At 36.3% G+C, this 26945-nt stretch overlaps 1 protein-coding gene across 2 annotated transcripts in view; it reads right to left on the reverse strand.

The window, feature by feature from the left end:
• Positions 1-26945, reverse strand: part of TARBP1 (TAR (HIV-1) RNA binding protein 1) — an 85996-nt gene that overhangs the window by 51067 nt on the left and 7984 nt on the right. Inside the window, exons 5-12 of one of the 2 annotated variants that reach the window (XM_021710621.1) lie at positions 26605-26657; positions 24788-24885; positions 21936-22071; positions 21318-21414; positions 19628-19717; positions 12115-12253; positions 10138-10237; positions 8970-9142 (exon numbers count right to left, since the gene is read on the reverse strand). In XM_021710621.1, the coding sequence (XP_021566296.1) occupies positions 8970-9142; positions 10138-10237; positions 12115-12253; positions 19628-19717; positions 21318-21414; positions 21936-22071; positions 24788-24885; positions 26605-26657 (886 nt within the window). The remainder of the gene's footprint in view (positions 1-8969; positions 9143-10137; positions 10238-12114; positions 12254-19627; positions 19718-21317; positions 21415-21935; positions 22072-24787; positions 24886-26604; positions 26658-26945) is intronic. The other variant, XM_021710622.1, reaches the window with a different exon arrangement.

The raw sequence follows: 26945 nt of genomic DNA on the forward strand, positions 1-26945 counted from the left end.
CCGGAGCCCAGCAGGTCAAAGCTGCCGTGGCCGGGAGCAGCCACTGCACTCCAGTCTGGGTGACAGAGTGAGACTCCAACTCAAAAAAAAAAAAAAAAAAGGAAAAGAAAGTAAGAGTGACTAGATTACTAGCTGATAAATCAGATTTAGAGCAAAAAAAGTACCAGGGATAAGAAGAAATATATTATATAATGATAAGAGTCAACTCATGATGAAAACTAAATCCTAAATGTATATGTACCTAACAATAGAACTTCAAAACACATGAAGCACAAATGACAGAACTACAAGGAGAAAGACAAATCCAAAATTGCAGTTGGAGACCTCACCACTCCTCTCAGTAATAGATAGCAAGGAGTAAACAGAAAACTAGCAAGGATGCGTAACTAAAAACACCATGAAAATCCCTGGGTATAACTGACACTTGCAGACTGCCTCCCCAGTAGCAGAATACACATTCTTTTCCAGTGTACACAGAACAATCACCAAGACAGACCATATCCTACATCATAAAACAAACCTTCACAAATTTTTGAAAACTGAAATCGTACAAAGTATGCTCTCTGACCACAATGGAATTAAATTAGAAATCAATGACAGAACAATAACAGGAAGGTCTCCATAGATGTTTCACAATAATTCATGGGTAAACAGAAAGTCTCAAGGAAAGTTAGAAAATATTTTGAACTGAAAATGCAACATATCAAAATTTGTGGGATGCAGTTAAAGCAAAATTTAGAGGAAGATTTAAAGCATTAAATGCCATATTAGAATATAAGAAAACTCTAAAATAAGTAATCTAAGCTTCCATCGTAACATTAAAAAAGGCAAAATTAACCAAAAGCAAGCAGAAAATGAAAAGGCAAATGAAAACCAGAAATCAATAAAACTGAAAAGAGAAACATCTATAGGCCAAAAAAAAAAAAAAAAAAATCAATGAAATCAAAAGTTGGTTCTTTGAAAAGGTCAATAAAATGATAAACCACTAACAAGTCTTACAGGGAAATGGAGCACAGGGAAATGGAGCGGAGGAAAGGAGGAGAGGGAGCACTGCTTTCAATACTTTGAGGGGAGAAATGGGGAGAGGGAAAGAAGGAGAGAAGGAGAGGTGGAGGGAGAGGGGGAAGAGAGAGAGAGAGAGGGGGGAGACAGGTAGAGAGAGAGAGAGAAAGAGAGAGATGGGGGAGACGGGGCAGAGAAAGCAAGGGCACAAGCAGCAAGCAAGCACGTGCAGTCCAGAGTGCGTGAATGCACACACAAATTACTTCTATCAGGAATAAAAAATGGAATATTACTACAGACTCCACAGGACTTTAAAGGATAAGGGAATATAACAGAGAAGTCTACTGTCCCTATTCATACGTCATGATTATTTACAAAGACAATCCCAAAGAATCTACAAAAAAACTCCTAGAACTAGTTAAGTCTTTTAGTCCTTTTCACAGGACACAAGGTCAACATACAAAAATCAATCATATTTCTACACACTAGCAATGTACAGTTGAAAACCAAAAAAAAATTTTTTTTTTTCCCAGTTGGAGTCTCACCCTGTCGCCCAGACTGGAGTGCAATGGCCGCTCCCGGCCACCGCAGCCTCAACCCGCTGGGCTCCGGGGATCCTTCCGCCTCAGCACTCCAAGTAGCTGGAACTACAGGTGCGCACTACCACGCCCGGCTGATATTTTGATTTATTGTAGAGATGAGGTCTCACCAAGTTGCCCAGGTGGGTCTCGAACCTGCGGGCTCAGGCAATCCACTCACCTCGACCTCCCGAGGCATGGGATTATAGGCTGAGCCACCTGTAATAATCTATTTTCTATCTCTATAGGTTTGCCTATGCTAGACATTTCCTATAAGTGAGATCATATAATATGTGGTCTTTAGTGACCAGCATCTTTAACCTAACATAATGTTTTCAAGGTTCATCCATGTTATAACATGTATTACTGCTTCATTTCTTTTTAAAATGGTTGAATTTGTATAAACCACATATTGTTTATCCATTCATCCACCCTTCTACTTTGGATTGTTTCCGCCATGACCAATTAAATATATTATAGATCTGAAAGTAAAATAAAACTATAAAACTTTTAGAAAGAAGGACCCCTATATAACCTTGGGTTAAGGCAAAGAGTTCTTAGGCATCACATCTAATGCACAGTCCATAAAACAAAATAATAAATGAACTGGACGTCATCAAAATCAAAACTTTTGCTCTGCAAAAGACAAGCTGCAGACTGGAAGAAAGTATTTGTAAACCACACATCTGATAAAGAAATAGGCAAAAGACTGAACAGACACATCACAAAAGCTACACCTATCACGCTAAGAAATGTTCATTCTTCAAAAGATTACATATTGCGTTAAAAATTACAGTATTAATTTTAAATTTTCATGTTACCCAGGAGACAATACCATATGGCCTTTAAAGTATGAGTATCTCCACACCAGGTCAAAGTCACCAGCTTGGAATGGCTGGAAATGGTGAAAAGTAAAAACTTTTACTGAAAAATGTAAAACTCTAACGAATGGATATAGGAAGAAGAGAATACTACTCTTTTCCATATTGCATGCTACTGTCTCTGCCTTTTATTTTTCCTACATGTACTCAACTCCTTAAATCTCAAACCTATATTGATAGCATAAAGGAATATTTACTTTCCTCGGATACAATTAAACTCATTAGATTAAAATAAGTGTAATTGACATTTCAAGGGAAACCTTAGGTCTTAGAGAACAAAGAACAAAGTGACATGAAGAAAAGCAGCTGGGTACAGTGGCTCACACCTGTAATCCCAGCACTTTGGGAGGCGGAGGCGGAGAGTATTGCCTGAGTCCAGGGGTTTGAGACCAGCCTGGACAACTCGGCAGGACCTCATCTCCACAACAAATAAAAATAAATAAATCAGCTGGGTGTGGTGGCGTGTGCCTGTAGTTCCAGTTATTTGGAAGGCTGAGGTGGAATGATCACCTGAGCCGAGCAGGTCGAGGGTGTGGTGGCTGTGAGTATGCCACTGCACTCTAGCCTGGGCAACAAAAAAAAAAAAAAAAAAAGAAGAAGAAGAAGAAAAGCAGCTTCTGTCAGTGCTTCCAATATTACTGCCCCTCCCACGGTGGTTCCTCTTAATTACCACATACAAAAAAGTCACTATTTTATTCTCAAGAAACACACCCCAGTTGCTGCCACATCTTTGAATTTCACACTGTCACAATATACAAACTGTAAGCAAAAGCTCAACCAGGATGGTGTTTATGGTTTTGAATCATATTTTATGCCTCACATAATCAATAGTAGTAAACTGAATCCCAACAGAATTGGCCAAAAAGCTATCACAGTCAAACTCATGACAGTACACTACTTCATACCCACTAAGATGACTATCATCAAAAGGACAGGCAATAATCAGTATTGAGAAGCATGTGGAGAAATTGGAACCCTCACACACTGCTGGTAGATATGTAAAATGATGTAGCTACTGTGGAAAACAATAGGCAATTCCTCAAAAAATTAAACATAGCATTACCATATGACACTGCAACTTCACTTTTGGGTATATACCCCAAACAACCGAAAGCCGGGATTCGAACAGATATTTATATACCCATGTTCACAGCAGCATTATTCACAACAGCTAAAAGGTGAAACAATCCAACTGTCCATCAACAGACGAATGGATAAACAAAATGTCGTCTATACATACAATGGAATATGACTGAGTCTTAAAAAGGAGTAAAAGTGTATCATATGCTGCAACATGGATGGACCTTGAAGACATTAAGCCAAGTGAAATCAGATACAAAAGACAAATCCTGTACGACTCCACTTATATGAGGTACTCGGAGGAGTCAAATTCATAGAGACAGCAAGTAGAATGATGGTTGCCAAGACCTGAGGAAAGGGGAGAATGGGGAAACAATGTTTAACAGTCACAGGGTTTCAGCTAAGGAAGATGAAAATGTTCTGGAGGCTGGGTTCAGCGGCTCAGTCTGTAATCCCAGCACTTTGGGAGGCCAAGGCAAGTGACTTGCCTGAGCCTGCGGGTTCGAGACCAGCCCGGGCAACTTGGTGAGACCCCGCCTCTACAATAAAATAAAATAAAAATTAGCCGGGCGTGGTAGTGAGCACCTTTAGTTATGACTATTTGGAAGGCTGAGGCAGAAGGATTGCCGGAGCCCAGCAGGTTGACGCTGGGGTAGCCATGAGTGTGCCACTGCACTCCAGCCTGGGTGACAGAGTGAGACTCCAGCTCAAAAAAAAAAAGAAAATTATCTAAGAAAGAAAACACAAATAGACATAAGAGATTTAATAAGGCCAAAAAACAAAAGTAACCCAGGAAAAAAGTGAGACTCAGCAAAGTGCATCATATCAACTATAGAGACAAACTCAACAAGTAATAAGGACAGAAATAATATGAGTATTTAAGGCCCGTTACTTTGGCCCACATAATCCAATGTAGGATGTAACTAAAAGTATATTTCCTCAAATATAAAAATAAACATTATACAGTTATTTCAGATTTTTTTAAAAACATGAAAGCATCATTTTACAAAGATTCCTCAATTATTTACCTATGGATGCACCCAAAGTAGAACAGCAATTCCTGAATCTCATCTGATTAGCCACAGTATAACATGGCATTACATACCACACAGAGCCTGGAGGAAAACACAGCCATGTGATCTGCTGTCACTGTAAATTCATGATCACCAACCTCATGTGCACCCTCAGCACTGCCCAGCAATTCTATAACATTGCCTTAGTCAATTACAAAGCCTCTTTCCCAAATACTTCATACCTTGTCCTCACAATGGCAACACTTCTGCCTCTACCCTCACTCTATTTCCTCTTCTTTCACTAAAAATGAATAAATCAGAGAAGAACTTCTACAACTTCTAAATCCCTCCACCTACCTGCACTTACCTCCCTATCAGTGCTCTCACCCATGCTTGGACAGTCAGCAAATACCACACCCTCATCTCCAAAACTTACCTGGACTGAATTATTTCCATTGGCACATAAACATTGTTACTTTTGCCATCTTAAGAAAACAAAAAAACTTCTCTTACCCCATGCCACTGCCTCTTTCTCTGCTTCCCTATACATAAAACTTTTAAGACCCTCTATACTTAATGTTTCCATTTCTCTCCTTGAATAGCTCCCACCATTGCCCCAAAATCGCTTCTGTCAAGGTCACCGCTTATTTTCATGTTATTTAATCCAATAGTCAATTCTCAGTTCTTATGTTAGTGTATCAGCAGTCTTTAAAGCAGAGATCACTCCTCACTCCTGAAAATACTTTATTCAAAAAGCTGTCTTGTTTTTCTCCTCCCGGGCAGTAAATTCCTCCTAGGTATCCTTTGCTTTTCCTTCTCATCTCCCTAACCTCTGGACATTAGTATTGCCCTGGTACTTGGACCTCTCTTCCATCTACCATTGCTTCCTTGGTATCTTCACCCAGTCTCATGACTTTAAATTCTACCTACATGCTAATGACTCCCAAAATTGTATCTCCAACCTACAGTTCTCCCTGAACTCCAGACTCAAATGCCAACTCAACAATTCTACTAGGATAACTAGAAGCATTACACAATGAGTCCAGAAATGAATTTCTTATCTTTCTTCCGAAACCTTCTCTAATTCTAGTCTTTCTAGTCTCTGTTAAAGGTAACTCCAGCTGTCCAACTACTCCAAAAATCAAGTAGTTTTGGGTTCTTTTTCTCATAGCACACATCTAAACCATCAGTAAATCCTTTTGGTGGTACCATAACACTGTGTCCAAAATCTTAACAAGCCTCACTGCATCCACACTAGCACCCTGGTGTGAGCCTGGTAGCTGGCCTTCTGGCTTCTGTCCTTGTCCCTCTGTAGTTTACTGTCAGTACTACAGCCAGGGTGGGCTTTAAAAACCGAAGGCAGACCTTGATTCGCCTCAGCTACAACCCGCTAATTAAAGTCAATGCCCTTGAAATGGCTGACAAAGTCCTATACAACCCTTGACCCACCCTCCCCACAACCCTCACCTCTCAGCACTCATCTCCTATTGCTCCTCACTTCACCGGCCCTCTCAGTGCTCCCCCAACAGCCAGCTCTCACAGCAGGGCTGATTCATTTGCCAGCCCTCTTCCAGGAAGACCTCCCCTACAAATGTCTCAACCCCTCAATCCCTCTCTCAACTCTTTAATTCTTACATTCCACAGATGAGAACATAAAATGTATACACAACTACCTGGAAAAATGATTTGGTATTAAGGTGAATATTCACTACCCTAAGAATGATCAACTTCTTTCCTAAATACATACCCTGTAGAGAATCACACACAGGCCCAAGAAGATAGGTGGGAAAGCGTTCATGGCAGCACTGTACATAATTGCAATAAACTAAATACAATCAAATGTCCAGCAATAGGAGAATACATACACTGGGGTATCATCATTCAACAGAAGATTCTACAAAGGGAAAACAATGTAGTGTAGGAAAGAATATGAATGAATCTTAGAAACATGTTAAGTGAAAAAAGTTATAGAAGACTTCTTACAGGAAGATACCATTTCTATGAAGCTCAAAAGTAAGAAAACCAAACAATACATTGTTAAACCCATAAAATCGTGGTCAACTAATCTTTGACAAGGGTACCAAGAATACAAAATGGGGAAAGGATAGTATCTTCAGTAATACAAGGGTATCAAGAATACAAAATGGGGAAAGGATAGTATCTTCAGTAACTGGTACTGGGAAAACTGGATATCCACACGCAAATGAATAAGATTAAACCTTTATCTTAGACCACACACAAAATCAACTCAAAATAGATGAAAGACTTAAATTTAAGGCCTGAAACCATAAAACTCCTAAAATAAAACAGAGAAAAAGCCCCGTGACTGGTCTTGGCAATAATTTTTTGGATATGACACTAAAAGCATAGGCAATGAAAGTAAAAATAAACAAAGCAGGATTGCATCAAACTAAAAAGCTTCTGCAAAGCACAGGAAACAATCAACAAAATGAAAAGGCCACCTATGGAATGGGAGGTGAAGGTCAAGGGGTAAAAAGTATTAGTTATGCAAAGTAAGTTCTAAAGACCTACTATGCAGAATAGTGCCTAACAACTACTGTACCCTACCCTTAAAATTTGCTAAGAGGGTAGAGCTTATGTTCAGAGTTCTTACTACAAATAGTAATAATAATAAAGATGGGCAGAAACTTTGGAAGATGATGGATGTCTGTGACCTTGATGGTGGTTATGATTTCATGAGTGTATACTTAACCCCAAACTCACTGAGTTGTATACATTAAATATGTACAGCTTTTTAACATGTCAATCATACTTCAAAAAAGTAGTTTAGAAAAAATATACTGTTGAAGAATATCTATACATATGGTAAAAAATCCTTTTCTTTTAAAAAAATTTTATTATTTTAATTTTAGTTTTGGAGGTACATTGGGATTCTAGTGTACCCATCACCCAAATACTGAACAATGTAACCAACAGGTAATTTTTCACCTCTCACCTCCCTCCCAACTACCCTCCTTTCACAGTTCCCATTATCTGTTATTTCCATCTTCATGTCCGTGTATACCCATTGTCTAGCTCCCACTTATAAGTGAGAACATTTGATATTCTGCTTCTGAGTTTGTTCTCTTAGGATAATGGCTTCCAGTTCCATTCATCTTGCTGCAAAGGACATGCTTCCATTCGTTTTTTATGGCTGCACAGTATTCCATGGTACATATATACCACATTTTCTTTATCTAATCAGCCATTTAGGTTGGTTCCATGACTTTGCTATTTTTTTGACTTTGCTATTGTGAATGTGCTATGAAGAACATATGAGTGCAGGTGTCTTTTGTACATAATGATTTCTTTTCCTTTGGGTAGACACTCAGTAGTATGGGCTAAAAAGTAATTCTATTGTTAGTTCTTTGATGTATCTCCATACTATGTAAAAACCCTTTCCAAAATGCATGGAGTGATAAAGATAAAAGTCAAAACAGGAAGGCAAAGAATGACTAAAGAGTAACAGGTAAATTTACTCTTAGGTGCAGAGAACATAGGTGTTTAATTATTTTGCATTGTAACTAACATATAACCTTCACACATTTTTCTGTTTTTATAAATATTACAGCAATTTTTTTAAAGACACATGTGACCAAGTACTGCACTGAAAACACTGAGCATATTAATAAGTAGGATATGTCAAATGAATAATTTATGCCCTTAAGGATTTGAAAATGTTATAAAAAGTTACATTATGTTCACAGCATTTTATTTTGCTACTATCATAAAAATATCAGAATACTTCATAAGCCTATATTAAAATCTAACCTTATCAATATTTTTCTCAGGTTTAATCTATACCAATGCTTCTTTTGAATTTTTAAATGTTAAATTTCTAAAAATGAAATGAAATTGGTCAGAAAGGATTAAGAATTAAGGTTCACCCATTAGTATTCTCATCTCTGATTTCCATGGGTTTTCAACTGCTGTTTTACGTGCATCTTAGTTTAAGGACAGAAAAAAGATCTCAATACATCTATAATCACTATATTTTCTGTACGAAGTATTGCCTACTTAAAAGGTGCTCAGAGATTAACATATTAAAAAATAAATAATTATAAAATTACTGCCATTCTCATGCTTTAGCACAGTGACAATGAGAAATGGTTCCTGCTTAAATATATATGAAATAGTGATCATTTTCAATGGTTTAGAAATCAGTGAGCAAGCATAAATTAAAGATAAAAAGTAAGTGAAATTGCATTCTGAGATCAATAGTAATCACACTAGAGTGTCAAGGGCAAAGGATATTTCTTTCACCACTGTATCCCCAGCACAACCAGGAGATACTCAATAAATGTTTGCTGAATGAATGAAATTTTCTTTGTATTTTAAAAGATCAGGAACTTCCGTTCATTCTAAAAACCAACAACATAGCAAGCAAGACACCAACAGAATCTACTTATTCTCACCGTCTTGGGGACAGGAGCATTTCAACACACCAGTGTGCAGTAGCTTCAGCAGCAACTGGAGGCATCGGTCAGCCTTCAGCAGGGACATGTAGGCATTGGTACTAAGCTTCTCAAGGGCACCCAGAAGTGGATTCAAGAATATCCTCAAGACGTTCTGTGTCCTCCGCTTTTCACTAGATATTAAAAGACATGCCCAGATCAACCATTTCAAAAGCATAAAGAAATGATTTCTCATCTATAATTTGTGCAACTCGTTAATTAATAGATTCAGTTAGACGAAGGTACTCTTATGGATAACCGAAACAACCAACACCTGCAAGGACTGATCTTTTGGTCTCTATCTTCTTTTGAGTGCAGCAATTCACTATAGAAGAGAGCACCGGAAAGAACCGCTGTCCTCAACTCTAGGCACCAGCAGGGGAAAAAAATTTGATACCCAATTTATTTGCAAATTAAATCATTAAGACCCTTCAATAATACAAGACTGCTTTTATATGGACTATATCCATAATACAAAAAAAAAAAATAATGAAACAAGTTAGTTAAGGAAATGAGACATGTTTTAAAAATACAAAAAAAAAACAACTAAGGACTTACAAAAACTGTTACATCAATTTTAGTATTAAAACTTTGTCTAGAAAAGAAATTTGATGTAAATCAAATTAACTGTACTTTTTGCAAATATACTATCTAATCTATCCAGTGAATTTGCTTACTGCAACAATTATAATCTGGTGAAAACTGATCTGCTCACTTCTCAAAATATAAATGGGATAATTTTGTCTTTATTACCATTATTCAAAATTATGCATTGTAGGTCAAACCCAGTACATTTCTTTAGCTATTCTTACACTAAAATCTTACAACCCATTCTTCTAATACTCAAGACATAAAACCAGTGATTATTGTATATGGATTTTTTAATCTTCCCTAATTTAAGATCAAATTGTTAAATTTAATTTTACATTTAAATTTACCAACCTAAAAGGACTAATATACCCTTATTCTTATTTATTTATTGTTAATTTTAAGCATTTCTTTGGTATATTGCCAGTTGAGTACCTTGTAATCAACTCTATGCCAATCATTGAAAAGTCTGAAAACACATCATAAATCTGATCAGTCTTTTTAAAAAATAAGCTTTCTTTTCAATTATAGAAACAATTACCTATACTGAGTCTTCATTCCATCCACATCCACAGCCAGCAAGACCATCACAGCAACAAGCTTGGCTTCAAACCAGTCAGGCATAAAGCAGTTTTCTCTTGCTTAAATAATATGTAAAGTGTGTAAAACATTAACAAAAAACCTCCAAAAACAAAACAGCTAAGTGATTATGCCTTAATATTAAATTATTAGAGAAATACAGCTGAGATGAAATACAGTAGAACACTCTATGCCATGGTTCATTATATATACATATTTAAATACAGACAAAAATAAATCTTTGTGTACCTGCTACATGCCATGCACTAACCTGGGCACTGTAGACATGACGGTTCATGTGCATGTGGAATGTACAGTACAGGAGAAAAGCATTAATCAAAGAATAAGCAAATACACACAAAACTATAATTACAGTCAGAGCTATAAAGAAGAAGTACTGGCGATACTTGAGTGTGCACTAGGAAGACATGACGGCGTCTGGAGAGTAAGAGGAAGTTTCCTTGAAGAAATGACATTTGGGTTGAGTGTGACAGCTGAGAAGGAATAAGGCTGATGAAGAGAGACAGGAACTTTCTAGAAAGAAGGAAGAGCATGTCAAATGTCTTCTGGCAGGAGGAGGTATGCCATATTCCAGGAAACAGAAGGAGGCCCACGTGTACACTAAGTGAGAGGAAACAGCAAAAAACAAGGTGACATAAACAGGTAGGGAAGAGACCAAGAAATATTGTAGTCCTGTAGAGGACTTTTGCTTTTGTACCAAAGGCAACAGGAAGCCAATGAAGGCTAAAGGGAATATGTGTTCAAAGAAGAGGAGCAGAATTTTTTAAGACTGTAATTTGTATTTTGAAAAGGTTTATTTATAAACAATGTAGAAAAGATGATAGGAAAAAGAAAGAGTAGACGCAAGGTAAGCAGAGAAGAGGCAACACTAAGTATTTCAGGTGAGAGATGAGAGCTCCTTAAGAAGTGACCAGAAAAGGGACTGAATAGATAAAAAACTAGAGGCCACAGTATCTCAGACTTGTATCTGATCCCCAGTCTATATTTACTTTAGTAGGAACTAAAATTTATTTACTTTTATAGGACTAACAAAATAAACTTCTAAGAAATAGCACAGGAAATTTACTAAACGATAGAGAGACTAAAACACAAAAGGGGAACGTTCCATGATGAATAAACTTATGTGTTTTAAAAGGATAATTCATCTGACCATTTAAGACCTATTCCATAATCAGATTAGAGAAATCAGTAGATGAAAATGACTTGACCTGAGACAAAGCTAGGAAATTTAAGACATGTTAAATTCAAAGATACAATTTTCTCAGATTATCACTAATGACCTTAATGAAGAGGAAGTATTAGAAATGTAAAAAGAATACTAATTAATGAATCTGCTAAGAGTTGTTCCCTCATGCAGTCTTATACATTTCCTCAAAGAAAGAATCTTTGCAAAACTGATCTTTGCAAAGTATTCAGTGAAAAGAGAAAAAATTAACTGCACTATCATTTTAAACATAATTTTTTGTTCAAATTGTTTCTCAATCAGCTCATACTAAATATAATGCTTTGAAAACACACAATAAAAAAGAACTAATTTATCTACATATATTTTGACTACAGAGGCTCCAAAACACTCCTGCAATATCTAGCTTACAAGAATTCAGCAACTGTAGAATAAATTAATAAATTTATCTGTGTCCAATTCTCGCTCTGGCCACCTATTAGCTTCTTTAAACAAATAAAATTGCTTTTATCAGGTACAAGTTAGAAAACAGAATTTTTATGCTGTCATTTACATCATTTTACTGAAATACAAATATGGCATAAATAAATTGTCACACAATTGGTTAAGCCTAAATCTTTTTTCTCATAGTTGCTTATCAGTGTGCATAAGTCTATATCTTCATCTGAAAAACTACTTAAAAGTTCTTTAAAATATTTTGTTTATAGCAATCCATAAAAATGATTTCAGACTTACCATCCCAAGCAGGTGACTTAACATATTCTTGAACAAGGTTCTTCACATAAGCATTTAAAGATGTCTCATGAAGTCCACTGGAGTTACAAGTTGGGGACTTCTTGAAATAGTTCTCATTAACACGCAACCAGTCACAGAGCTGTAAAAGAAAATGGTTATTCCTTTATTTTAAAAATTCAACTAGCCGGGCATGGTGGTTCACACCTGTAATCCCAGAAATTTAGGAGTCTGAGGCGGGCGGATGGCCTGAGACAAGAAGTTCAAGACAAGCCTGGGTAATATGGTGAGACTTCATCTCTACAATAAATAAAAAAATTAGTCAAGCGGCATAGTGGTACATGCCTACAGTCCCACCTTCTTGGGAGGCTGAGGTAGAAGGATAACCTGAGCCCAGGAAGTCAAGGCTACGGTAGCCATGATTGTGCCATTGTACTCTAGCCTGGGCAACAGAGTGAGACTGACTCAGAAACAAAACAAAACAAAACAAAAAACCACCAACTGAACAAAGGGTTTCTAATTTCCCTAAGCCAATTTTATTTCTGCCACAATAAACTAAATTTAAATCACTAAATACAACAAAGTAATAAATGATTTATTGTTATAATAGAGTTCTACAGACAGTAAAGACAGAAAAAAATGTGTATTGTACGCATGTATGAATGTATATGTGTATGTGTGTGTGTGTGTGTGTGTGTGTGTGTGTGTGAGATATATACATACATATGTGTGTCTGTTTTCTAATCTTCCTGAAAGAATTTCTGAACTTCATTAATAGGCAAGAATTTCTAAAGCACCTAATATAAAATGCACATTTTGATAAGGTGTTCTAAAGAACATCTCTATGAAAAATAACACATTATGTAAAGCACATTACAACCTTAAATTTAAACTCCTCTAGCTTCTTATACTAAAACAAGAACTTTTATTTTTGAGAATATAGAATTTGAAATGTAAGTTATAATTAAAGTTCCTACTCTTCTCACAAGTTTATTTTTTAGCATATGTGCATGTTAAAATATTATATATTAAAAGAGAAATACTGCCCAAGTCCTTCTCTACTACCATCTCTTAGAAGATTTGCAAAAATAAAACAAAGAATTTCACAATTAATCTTGGATCACACGTAATGTCAATCTTTTGTTTTGAAATCAAAATATTTCTGAATGTCCTTTTTTACAATATCTATTTTAGTAAGCAATTTCAATGAGTCTAAATATGAAGAAAATAATTAAGAAATAAATACAGCTGAAAATAATTTTTTAACATATACTTTTTACATCCATTAAAGTCCTCCAAAATCACCTAGAACAATACATCATTTGCCCAAAGACAAAACTGAATGACTTAATTAATAAATTGGTCAAGACCAAAAGACACCCCATAGGCACAACGAACAGTACAGTAACACTAAAGAAGGTTGCTCTGTGTAGGATAATCCTGCGATATAACCTAACAGTAAGGTCAGCAAGCATTTATCTTTTACCAGTATATGCAAACTTTATTTAGAGTTCTCTAAATCTGACCAAAGTTTCCTAATGATTGCGATCAAACATGTGAGGCTTTTCAAATCTTCTATTTCCAAAGGCGTGAGTGTTATGCCAAAACTATTTTTGACAAGTGAAGTCAAACTCATATTTGGTTCTTTCTTTCCCCTCTATCAAATCTGTCACAAAATTTCAGCCTATTTTCCCTCCAAAGAGTTTTCGTGTCATCCTTGTCGTTCCAAACGGCATCTAAACAGCAGCTTCTGGTGAGGAGGCTCCCTCCATTCCTCACTGAAATACAAGTCTCAAAAATCTACTTGGACGTTTCAAGAGAATGAGAAGAGAAGCCACAGATTAGGACAAAGTATTCACAAAACACATATCTGATAAAGGACAGGCATTCAAAATATACAAAGAACTTTTAACACTTCACAGTAAGAAAACAACCAACCAAATTTTAAAATGTGCAAAAGATCTGAACAGATACCTCACCGAAGAAGACATACAGATGATAAACAGAATATACAATGAAGTCCAATACTATACATTAGAGAATTGCCAACTAAAACATGCTATCAGTCGCATCTACTAGAGTAGTTAAAATCGAGAATGTTGACAACAAATGCTGATGAGAATGTTGAGCAATAAGAACCCTCACTCTCGCCAGGTATGGTGGCTCATGCTGAACTTCGGGAGGCCAAAGCAGAAGGATTAAGTTAGGAGTGCGAGGCCAGCCTAGTCAACATAGCGAAACCTCGTCTCTACAAAAAAACGTGTAAAAATTAGCCAGGCATGATAGCATGTGCCTGTAGTCCCAGCTACTCGAAAGGCCGGGGTGGGAAGACTGCCTGAGACCAGTAGGTTGGAGCTGTGGTGAACCATGATCACATCACTGCACTCCAGCCTGCGTGACAGAGTGAGACCCTGGCTCAAAGCAAAAAATACAAAAAAAGCTCTCATTCCTTGCTGGTAGGAATGCAAAACAGTACAACCACATTAGAAGAAAGTTTGGCAGTTTAAAAAAAACTAAAAATTAAACATACCTTTACCATAAAACCCAGCAATATGCTCCTTGGTATTTACCCCAATGAGTTGAAAAGTTATGGCCACACAAAAACCTGCACACAGATGTTTACAGCAGTTTTATTTATAATTGCCAAAACTTGGAAGCAGCCAAGATGTGTTTTAATAAATAAATGGATAAATAAACTGTGATACATCCAGATAATGGAATATTATTCAGAGCCAAAAAGAAATGAGCTATCAAGCCATGAAAAGACACAGAGGATCCTTAAATGCATATTACTAAGTGACAGAGCCAATCTGAAAAGGCTACCTACTATATGATCCCAACTACATGACACTCTGAATAACGCAAAACTATGAAGACAGTAAAAAGATCAGTGGTTGCCAGGGTATGGAGGAAGGGAGGATTGAAGAGAGAGAGCACAGAGAAGTTTCTGGGCAGTGAAACTATTCTGTATGAGACTGTAATGGCATTATACGTTTGTCCAAGCCCATGGAATGTACCCTAATGTAAACTATGAACACTAGTCAGTAATAATGTACTAATATGAGGTCATCAATTTTAACAACTGTACCACATTAATGTTAATAATAGGGCAACTATGGTGACAGAAGGAGGGGTGAGGGGTTATGTGGGAACTCTCTGTACTTTCTGTTTAATTTTTTAATAAACCCAAAACTGCTCCAAAACATAAAGTCTAGTAATTAAAAATTATTTAGGTGCAGCTACATGAAAATGCCAAATCTACAGACTAAAAATAATTGAGTATCAATTATTTCATATGATTCAACATAATATAACAACTAGAGATTTACATGAGAAAACAGTTATAGGATACAGCCAAATCAACACTAAGATGTATACACATATATATGTATTTTAATTATTAAACAAATAAAATAATTAAAATTTGGGTTCAACTATAACCACCAACTATAATTAGCCTCCTGAAGGCAGCTGGTATATTCCTCTCGCTGACTACCGAATTTGCAACACTTAGCACATGACTGTTGTGTGGAAGTATGCGATAAATGGTTCTCAATAAATGAACCTGAGACATTAGAAAACAAGCAAAATAAACTAAAGGTAAAAGAAGAAAACAGATGAAGGGAGACATTAATGAACTACAGAACTGAAAAATTAAGTGGAACAGATAAATCTAAAAACTGGCTCCTTACAAATAACCGACAAAACAGGCAAATGCCTGGCTCCTCAATCCAGGGGGAAAAGACAGTAGTAGTAGATATTTACATTTAATATGGGTTTTAAAAGGGTCTGATGCATTTTCTCTTTTAAAACTTCACAGTTTATACCATACACTAAAATAAATTCCAGATACATTAAAGTTGACAATTTTAAAGCTACACTTGTCAACTGCAATGAATGGGCCTTATCTGGATATCTGAACAAACAAAACTGAGTATCTAAACAAACCAAATGCAGAAAACAAATTAAAAAATATACTTATTGGCCATCTGGAGAAATTTAAACACTGAATATTTAAAATAAAGAAACTACTATCAGCATCTTTAGGTGGGATCGGGGTGTTTTTAAATCCCTTTAAAGACCTTAACTTTTAGCAGTTCATACTGAAATATTTATACATGAAATAGTAATATATGATTCAAAATAATTGAGAAAGGAAGGGAGAGTAGGGAGATCTAACTGAAAAAAGACTGGCCATGAGTAGTGATTGTAGATGCTAAGTGATGGGTATGTGAGGGTTCATTATACCATTCTAAGTATTTCTAAAGTTTTCATAAGTAAGAAGCTAAAGGAAAGAAAACTATAAACTAAATAAAAAATTATAATAAGAGAAAGATATATTAAAATTACACCAAGATGCCCTTTTCTCTCTACCAGGTTGGTAAAAAAATCAAGCTTCACAACAGGCACGATTATACACTGTAAAATTTACACAACTCTGAGGTAGGTGGCATAATGGCCCCAAAGATATCCAGATCCTAATCCTGGAACCTGTGAATGTTATCTCATGTGTCAAAAGGAGCTTTGCAGATGTCATTAAGTTAAAGATTCTAAGATGAGGAATTATCCTGAATAATTTGAGTAGGCCCAATATAATCATAAGTGAACTTATAAAAGGGAGGCCAAGGCATTTTTGACTCCAGAAACAGAAGAGAAGAAGGCGATGTGAAGACGAAGCAGAAATTCAAAGATGCTAGGCTGCTGGTTTTGAAAATGGAGGAAGGGCCAAGAGCCAAGAAATACAAGGAACACAGCTCCAGAAGCTGGAAAATGCAAGGAAATGAATTATCCCCTAGAATCTCCCAGAGAGCACAGCCCTACCAAAATCTTGATTTCAGCCCAATGAAACAGATTTCAGAATTCTGACTCCATAACTGCAAAAGAATAAATGTATGTTATTTTAAGCTGCCACATTGGTGGTAATTTATTACAGTGGCCATAGGAAGGAGGGAAATTTGACAACACCCAGAAAAACTACATATGCACTTAATCTTTGACCAGTGATTCCACTCCTAGGCATCCATTCTACAGATACATATGAGTAGAAGTAAAAAAGAGCAAGATCATTCATTGTATCACTTCTTAGTAAAAGCCAAAAGACTGGAACAACTTAAGAGTCCACCAACAGAAGTCAAACAATATTACAACCACCCAGTGGAATACTATGCAAATACATGAAAAAGCATCAGAAAGGACTCTATCTACTGATATTACAAAGTCACTAGAATATATCTTTAATTAAAATTGGAAAGGTGGTAGGCAGAGTCCGTATCAAAATCTGCCATTTGTTTAGGGACGGGTGAGTTGGGGCGAGGGGCAGGGAGAAGAGCACGATGGGAAGGAGGCATTTCTGGACAAAGGTTTAAGTTGACAAACCATGTGAATTCCTTACTTACTCGGGCAAGCAAAGTTCATTTTTCTGAGCAAAAGAAAATCCCTTGCAGTAGGTATAACAACTTGTCCATACCTTTAAATAAAAAGCACTTGCAAATCAAGTAGAAAAAAGCCCATTAAGACCCCAGAAGAAAACAGGGACAGACAATTCACAAAAGAAATACTGCAAAGAATAAGAAATATTTAAAAATGTTCAAAACACCAGTGGTCAGAGAAATGCAGATAAATCACCAAATACTGCATTTCATCTACCAAAGTGGCAAAGAGTTTAACATGCTAATACATTAGTATTGTATCACTGTACATATAAAATGGATCTACACTTTCATACTTTGAAACTTCTCTCAGTCTACAGCAAGGACCTTAAAAATATTAAATCTAGTTATTTTCAATTCTATAAATTTATCCTAAAAAATATAAATAAAAACACAAAAAGGGCCTTTGAAACAAAGTCAACAAAAAGGAACAGATGAAATAAATTCTAAGATACTTCATCAACTGAATTAATACTATCACATCTTAGAAAATGATTAGCAACAGGCTAAAATGCTCAAATATATGTGAAAACCAAAAGCAAAACTTAAAACAGTATAATCTTTGTTTTGTTTAGAAAGATTTTATGTATTAATTTATCACCCTAAATATACATATACTTATCCATATTGAGAAAGCAAGTGAAAGAATACATATATTCATAGGGGAAAAAATGAAAAACTTTGCCAAAAATATAGATTTAGTTTCCTAATGGGCATTACAAGTGATTTTTATTTTTCTTTATATAGTTCTATATTTTTCAAATTCTACAGATTTAGATGCATTATGATCAAGAAAATAAAATGAAACTCTATTTTTTAAAGGCTCCAATTTGTTCCTTCTTCATTTCCGCTGTCACTAACTTACTAAGCCCTCATTATTTTATACCAGAATTATAACACACTCCAAGCTGACATCTCCTTTTCTCTTCTTGTATACACAGTCAGAACTGCCTTCTAAAATAAATAATCCCTAGCCTCACTGATCTCTTAGGTATCGGAGAAATTAAACACACACACACACACACACACAGTTGCTGTTCCCAAATATGTATACATAACCTAGAAAGAGTACAGAAATCAGTATGCAATAAATAAACGCAGCTGGGCACAGTGACTCATGCCTGTAATCCTAGAGCTTTGGGAGGCTGAGGCAGGAAGATTCCTTGAGTCCAAGAGTTCTAGACCAAACTGGACATCATAGCAAGACTCCATCTCTACAAAAAAATTTAAAAATCAGCCAGGTGTGGTGGCATATGCTAGTAGTCCTGGCTACCTGGGAGGCTGAGGTGGAAGACCAAGGTGGGAGCCCTTGAGCCCAAGAGTTGGAGGCTGCAGTGAGCTACGACCATGTCACTGTACTCTAGCCTGGGCAACAGAGCAAGACCTTGACTCAAAAAAAAGAATAAATGCTAAAATCAGTGGTATGAATTAAGTCCCATGGTTTACATAAAGTAGGAAGGGGCCGACCCCTGAAGAGTCACATGGAGAAGAGTAGCATAGTCAGACCATGAACAGAAGTCTCAAGACCAGAAATGAGTCATCAACAAGACATCATCACAACGGAAGAAGCTTTAGGTGATGAGGGTCTGAGCTAGAGCAATGACTGGGAATGGAGAAGAGGAAAGATGTTTATGAGACATTAATGTTTTCACGATGAATTAGAGGCATGCAGTCAAGAACTGAGAATTACCGAAATGTTAGGCTTGGGCAACTAGGCAGAGGAAAGGGCCACTCGTTGGGAGAAAAAAGAGAAAAAGGAGGTTTGTGTCACTTAGTTTTTGAGTCTAACATCATCATTCTTTCTAATGGATCTCATTCAGAGTGCAGGTCTACTCACTAGCTTAATCTTTCCTTCTAATGAAGTCTATCTCTATGCAAACATTTTCCTCTCTCCCACCTCTCCATAAGACACTTAGCAGCATTAGTTAAGTCCACTCAATGCAAATATACAATATTTCAAACTCTCTTTGATAGATAACAAAGCAATAGTTGTATTTTACGCACATAAACAGCCAGTAGTGAATTCAATGAGAAAACCATTTTTTATAAAGTGTTCAAATGTCTTATTAAATTATCTTCTGTCTTACCTCTGTCCACAATGAAGTTCCTCGTCCTAAAGACTCCTCTTGTTTTAGAGACATGAGAAAAGTTGAGACATCAGAAAGTGATACTTTCTCCTGGACAGGGTGGGGGAGTTTTAAAAATTACTCATTTGAAAATATTTAATAAAATAAAATAAAATCATTGTGGAAGCAACCAAGTATACTATTTGAAGTAAGTTATCATTAGCTAAATCAAAAGAAAGTTATATTTTAGAAAGAAAATATTATTCAACTTTTAAAGTAAAGACACCAATTATAATCTTTCATTATATAAAAGAAAAAATTATTTAAAAAATCTGTTTTCCTTAAAAGTTACTATCTTAAAGAAAAGATGGTAACAATATTTTTTTCAAAATATACCATTCTGTAAGAAAAATTGATTTTCACTCAAAAAGTTACTCTTTTTCAAAGCCACAAAAATGACCCCCTAATTACAGAAAACCACCCAGGCTTTTCACTCCCTTAAGACTGTACATCTTGTGGAATCAACCTAAAGGCCCATCAACGGATCAGTGGATGAAACACACACACACACACACACACACACACACACATACACACACACACCAGGGAAGACCACGCAGCCATAAAAAAGGATGAAATAATGTATTTTGCAGCAACGTGGGTAGAACTGGAGAACATCATCCTAAGTAAACTAACACAAGAACAGAAAAATCAAACACCACAGGGTTCTCACTTAAAGATCTGCAAAGGCAAAAAGAATGGTATAAGGGATATTAAAGACTCAGAATGGGGGAAGGGGTGGAAGGACGAAAAATCACCTGTTGGGTACAATGTGAACAGGTGCACTCCAGTCTGGGTGACAGAGTGAGACTCTAGCTCAAAAAAATAAAAAAATAAAAAAATAAAATGAAAAAAAGGATTGCACATGCTGAATTAAGATCCCTTGTCCTAGGTCACGGGTTGGCAAAACTACTCACAGTCTGTTCTATAAATAAAGTTTTGTTGTAGCACAGGTGTGTCCATTTATTTAAAAACTGTCTATGGCTGCTTTTGGCTACAATGGAAAAGTTCAGAAGTTACAAGAGACCATAGAACCACCTGCAAAACCTAAAAAATATTTACCATCTGGCACTTCACACAGTTTGTAGACCCCTGTTCTAAGCAATAGTATTTATTGGGGCCCTGTACAAAGCACAGAATAAAGATTATATGTAGACATATATATTCCTTGAATGTCAAGGAAAATGAGGGAGAAAAGCACACGGGGAACTAGGCACAAGCCCCCAGAATCCTCTCCTGGTGAGTCACCCAGAATGTGCTGAGTTCCCCATGCAATGAGTTGTGATGACACAGTGATGTGTTGTTCAACAGGGCAGCTTGCTAAAGACTCAGTGTCCAAGTTCCTATGAGAACATAGTCACTTAGGCACATTCTGCCTCGCACATACTGAACTCCCAGACTCCCCGAAGGAAAACAGGCTGTCAGCATAATCCACATTGTTTGTACACACAGTTTGGGCAAAGTGAGCCACTCCCAGCAGCTAGGATAGTGTCAATCTTCCCAAAATACAAGTTCCCAGGTGCCAGCCAAGGGCAACCCCATAAGCAGGGTTTCCTAATGGTAGTATCACTAGCCTGCTACATTAACTTATTTTTGCACACCCGCTCACTAAGGAAGTCCTATAAATGGAAGTAACGAAAGACAAACTTACCACATCCAGCAAATTCATAGCGGCTTGAAGAAGATAGCATTGAGCTGCTCCTCTCAGTAGAATCTGATGTGTGATCATAGTACAGTGAATAACATCCCTAATATCAAAACACAAAAAACGCAAATCCATATTCCCAGACAACTGATAATTTGTAATTATTGACAAATTGATACATCACACCTACAGTTTCTGATGCAAAAAGTGACTGTCAGTAGAATTTCAAAGCTGTTATTTGCCATTATGGCCTCTAGTAGACCTCAATTTTAATATGAAATAAATCTCTTTTAAAAAATAAGACTAAAAACAAGATGCTTTTCAAGACTTGCATTTTCTGAAATACTTTCTAATCAATATTATTGATATTTTTAGCTTTCTACTCATCAATGTAATAAAAACGGCCTTATTTAAAAAGGTCAAAAATCAATAGCATATACTTTGGTATACATTGAAATCAGTGATTCATGAAACAAAATAAGTTTAAGTACACATACCTCAAATATTCCAATGCCAATATTAACTAAAACCACTCACTATAGATTAAAGCAGAGGGAAAAACAAAATATACTGATGGAAAGTCAGGACAAATAACTACACAAGAATATATACACAATAAATTACCTAAGAGCAAGAAGTCCTTCCATACCCAGGGCCTTATATCTTGGGACATTTGCCAAAGCCTTAGATAGAAACAAAATGGGAACAGCACACCAATGTCTCCTCGTCATCTTCTGAACAAACTTTAACAAAAAACTACCTGAAAAAAAAATTTTTTTAATATCATCATTGCCAATAAGCACATGAAAAGTTGGTTAACATCATTAGTCATTAGAGACATACAAATCAAAAACCATAATGAGATGGTTCACACCCACTAGAAAGGCTACAATCCAAAGGACAGGCAATAATCAGTGTTGGGAAGAATGTGAAGAAACTGGAGCTCTCACACACTGCTGGTGGGAATATAAAATGGTACAGCTACTGTGGGAAACAGTATGGCGGTACTTCAGAAAGTTAAACGTAGAACTACCACATGACCCAGCAATTCCACTTCTAGGTATATACCCAAGAGAATTGGAAGCAGGTGTCTGCACAAAAACTTATACGTGAATATTCATAGCAGTATCATTCATAATAGTCACAAGTTAAAACAACCCAAATGTCCACCAACTAATGAATGGATGAACAAAATGTGGAATATCTGCACAGTGGAGGATTATTCAGCCACAAAAAGGAATGAAATACTGATACGTGCTTCACATGGATGAACCTGAAAACACATAATATATGATGCCATTTGCATGACATGTTTAGAATGTACAAATTCATGGAGACGGAAAGTGAATTAGTGGTTGCCAGGAGGTTGGGAGAAAGGAGAATGAGAAGTGACTGGTAATGGGCACAGGGTTCTTTTTTTTGGGGGGGGGTGATGAAGATATTCTGGAACTAGATAGAGGTGATAATTGTACAACTTTGTGAAAACACTAAACACCAATGAAATCAAAGAGTTTGTGGTATGTATATTATATTTCAATAAAGCTAAATTTCCTTCCTATTTAGTAAAATAAGTATCCTACTAAATTGTAAAGATTCGGGTAATAATGAAGCTATGTCAAAAAAAAGTTGAGGTGGCCGGGCTCAGTGGCTCAGCCTGTAATCCCAGCGTTTTGGGAGGCCTGAGCCCGCAGGTTCGCGACCCACCTGGGCAACTTGGCGAGACCTCATCTCTACAATAAATCAAAAAATCAGTTGGGCATGGTAGCACGTGCCTGTAGTTCCAGCTACTCAGAAGGCTGAGGCGGAAGGATCGCCGGAGCCCAGCAGGTCGAGGCTGCGGTGGCCGGGAGCAGCTACTGCACTCCACTCTGGGCGACAGAGTGAGACTCCAACTCAAAAAAAAAAAAATTGAGGTAAAAGATGAAACTTTTTACTCTTAGAAATCATTTTTCTGTTTGATATGTCAAGGAAAAACAGGATAGGACATATGACAACTGGTCTCTAGTATCTGCAAACAATAACACAGGACTTTCTCACAAGCTGTCTCTTGACTAGCTTGGATCCAACTACATTTATATTTCTACTGTGAGATATAAAGATCAGTGCTTCACTCTTCCTTCTCTGTAATGTGTGATTTATTAAGGACCCTTAGGTCATGCGTTAGTAAAAATGTTTGTCTGTTTTTCTCAAATCATGATTGTAAAATGCCTTTTAAGATAACCCCAGAAGCTCCTAAAAGGATATTACATGTATGTTTTTCTATGCTCCAAAGTACTTATCACAAAACTTGACACATATAAGATATTCACTGGAAACTGGTGACTGAAAAAAACTACCACATAAGAACTATGAGTAAATACTCTAACTGCTGTCTTCTGTTTGTACTGGTTAACATCAATAAATCCCATCTTTTGCCTAACATCTTACGACACAAGAAAGACAGCAACAGCCAAGTAACTATTTCACATTGATTCAACACATTTACCAAGTGTCCTTGATGCGTCTGGCCCTGAGCCACAAACACCTGGCGCTCAAATTCTAGAAAGTACCAACCAATATCACTTCACTCATGTGTGCTACTGACATTAGAGGCACCAACATGGTTGACAAGTTAATTCCCATATGGCTGCAGACCAGAAGTTTTAACTTCTGAATTCTAGCAAACTAAAGGATGGCTCTAATATTTAAATGATCTTCTCCATTAACTAGTTTTTAAAGTAATCAAAACAATCCATTTTCTACAAATTTAAAGTCATGATAGAGAAACCATGTTTTCCTATTTTTCCTGACTTTTGAATAGATGTTATCATTGGTCATCTTGCCACCTGACTTGCAGATGTATTTCATTTCACACCCAGGGTTACCTTATAAATCACAAAAGTGAAAAAGGAGGACTTGCAAAGCAGAGCAAGTTCTTCTGTCGCTCAGCAAACAAAACCGAACTTCTTGTGTGCTTTGCTTACCAACTTACCTCATCTAGAAAGAAAAATAAATCCCCAACCTGAAGATGTGGGACAGGTCTAGGATACACAGTCTTACCTAAAACAATTGTATTTTCCTTTCTTAACTTCCTAAGTCAATATCCCTGAGGAACAACTTGCCACAGTGAGTATTCTGTTTATAGTTTTTGTTTTCCTAAAACCAGGTTCTCTTTCTTCATTATATTTTATTAATTGCTGAAACTGAATGGTAGATAATTAGAAAAGATAGCTAAACTGCAGCAAACCTTCTAAGATGACATCCATGCTATTCATGCCAGTACTGGCAATACTGCACACACCAAAGTGTGTACACAAAAAGTGTGTACTCACAACTGATGTCTGTTTAATTCTGACAAAATATGCACATTTTGGAAAAAGGAAACTATTTTGGAAATGTTGATTATAATAGTCATATGATGATGCTTATAACCAATATGCTAAAAATTTTTTAAATGTAAGCTAATAAATTTTTTAAAACTCTTTACTAACACATACTCTTTATTCCTTCTGGAAGAAGAGAAATATAAGTGACTAAAAACTTCTGTAATTTCAGTCCCAATGGAGAACCACTTCCTATCAGCTGGCCTGGGGACCTATAGACAAAGAGGAGGGGAAAAAACAAATATTTAAGATCTATTTACAAATTAAGTGCACTGTAACTCATCAAAATAGACCAAAAATCTTTCAATGATAAAACGACCAATCTTCTTTTTTTGAACCTGCATTTTACTTTTCAGTAAAATTCTGAGAATCTTTCAGATCACAGAATTATTAGGATCTTCTAGAAAAAGGAACATGAGTTAGCAACCTTGTATACTAAGTAGACACGGATTTCCTTTCTGTGACACTTTCCCTTCCACATTTTTCCACATGTATGAGTCTTGCTAAATAGTGTCATAAAAAATTACAACCTAAAATGATAATTTTGAATTATATCTTATCGTTTCCAACATATAAGCCAAGGACTTTAAATCTTTAGGTCTAAAATAAAAGAACTAACATTCATAGCAAAGATATATATTAGAAATAAATTACTTTTGCAAGAGCATTTAATTGTTACTATCTACTAAAGTCGTATTTTTTTCTGTTATATGCTTCTGCCAGGAACATTATCTGTTAATTGAACACATTAGAGTGCTAGAAAACTAAAGGCATTTCATAATAAATGTGTCTGTCAACTCTTTTAGAAAGCACCAAGATTTTTTCATTGGTTTTACTGCTCTCCAGCTGTCTAATTACTTCAGAAAACTATTCAATAGCAATGAGTTATATGAAACTAAAAATAATTGGCAGATCAAGCAAAGCTATGCTCTTTCGATATTTATCAGACCTAACTAAATATTAATCTTACTTAGCACAGACTAAAATTTTTAAAAGAAATTTGGGGGGGTAGATATTTTTCTGTTCAGAGACATACAAACAGAATACTCACAACTGTAAATTTAGTTAACATTAGAATGACAACATAATTTCAAAAGCAGAGGAAAACTGAAGATATCTTTCAAGAGAGAAGGCAATGCTCAAGAAAATGAGGCTAAGACACACTTTTCTCACTGCCAACCTTTTCAAAAGGTAAATGTGGCCAATAAGTAAATACAATATGAATAAAGGCAGTCACTGTTAAGTCTGGAAAGGAAAAAGGTTAGAAAGAACCCTGCAGTACTGAAGCTGGATGTAATGGTGTGAACTTAACGGTTCTTAACATGGAGAAAAGATGAGTGGATAGGTGGGCAGACAGACACTGAAACACAGACAGGTGGGCAAGTCTCATCAGCAGACAGAGCTATAAAGGTAAGACAAACACACACAGAGGGAGCAGCAACAACAGAGGCAATGTGGTAAAACAGTAACGTGGGAAACATGGACGAAAGGCAAATGAGAATTCTTTGTATTATTCTCATGACTCTTCTACAAGTCTAAAACTAAGTCGAAATACAAAGTCAAAAGAAAAGGAAAAAGGTTTAAAGTACTGGCTAGCCAAAGTCATTGCAATTTCCGAGACGGAAGAAAACAGGAGTAGGAGGAAGAAAGTGAGCACTAAAAGATATGGTTTCCAAAAGCTCAAGAACTAGGGGACACAAAGTAGGAAAGGAAACAAGAAAAAAAGGAGAAATGCTTGATACAAATAATAGAAGGCAAGAAGAATAACAAATACAGAAGGGACCACATGATAAAGAAAAGCTGACTATCAACTAGACAATGTATATCATGCACCAAATGCATTAAACAATCTAGTCATGTCCTGTAACATCAAATCAATGTATCAAATACATGGTAATACATTACGGCTAAATAACGTAATGCTTGTTTACCTGCTATACAGAGAGCTCTCTGAAAGTGCATCCATTAATGGTCCAACGATAAACTAAAGCAAAAAGAAAATACACAATATGTAATTTACAATAAGCTGTAACTGCAATTTTGAAAAATCAGCATGTAATGATTGTACATCCTACACAGGGTCACAGAAAAGCTGCTATAAGCACAGTTGACCTACACTGTAGGTTTGCTTACTTCAGTGATGGTCTTGGGGACCATTTACCAATTCTGTCAGAACAATACAATAAGTACAGAAGTCTCCCATCTGCTAAAATCTTTTTTTTTTTGAGTTGGAGTCTCACTCTGTCGCCCAGATTGGAGTGCAGTGGCTGCT

Source organism: Carlito syrichta, unplaced genomic scaffold, assembly GCF_000164805.1.
Source record: "Carlito syrichta isolate Samal-C Ts95f unplaced genomic scaffold, Tarsius_syrichta-2.0.1 Scaffold294983, whole genome shotgun sequence".
Taxonomy (NCBI): Eukaryota; Metazoa; Chordata; class Mammalia; order Primates; family Tarsiidae; genus Carlito; species Carlito syrichta.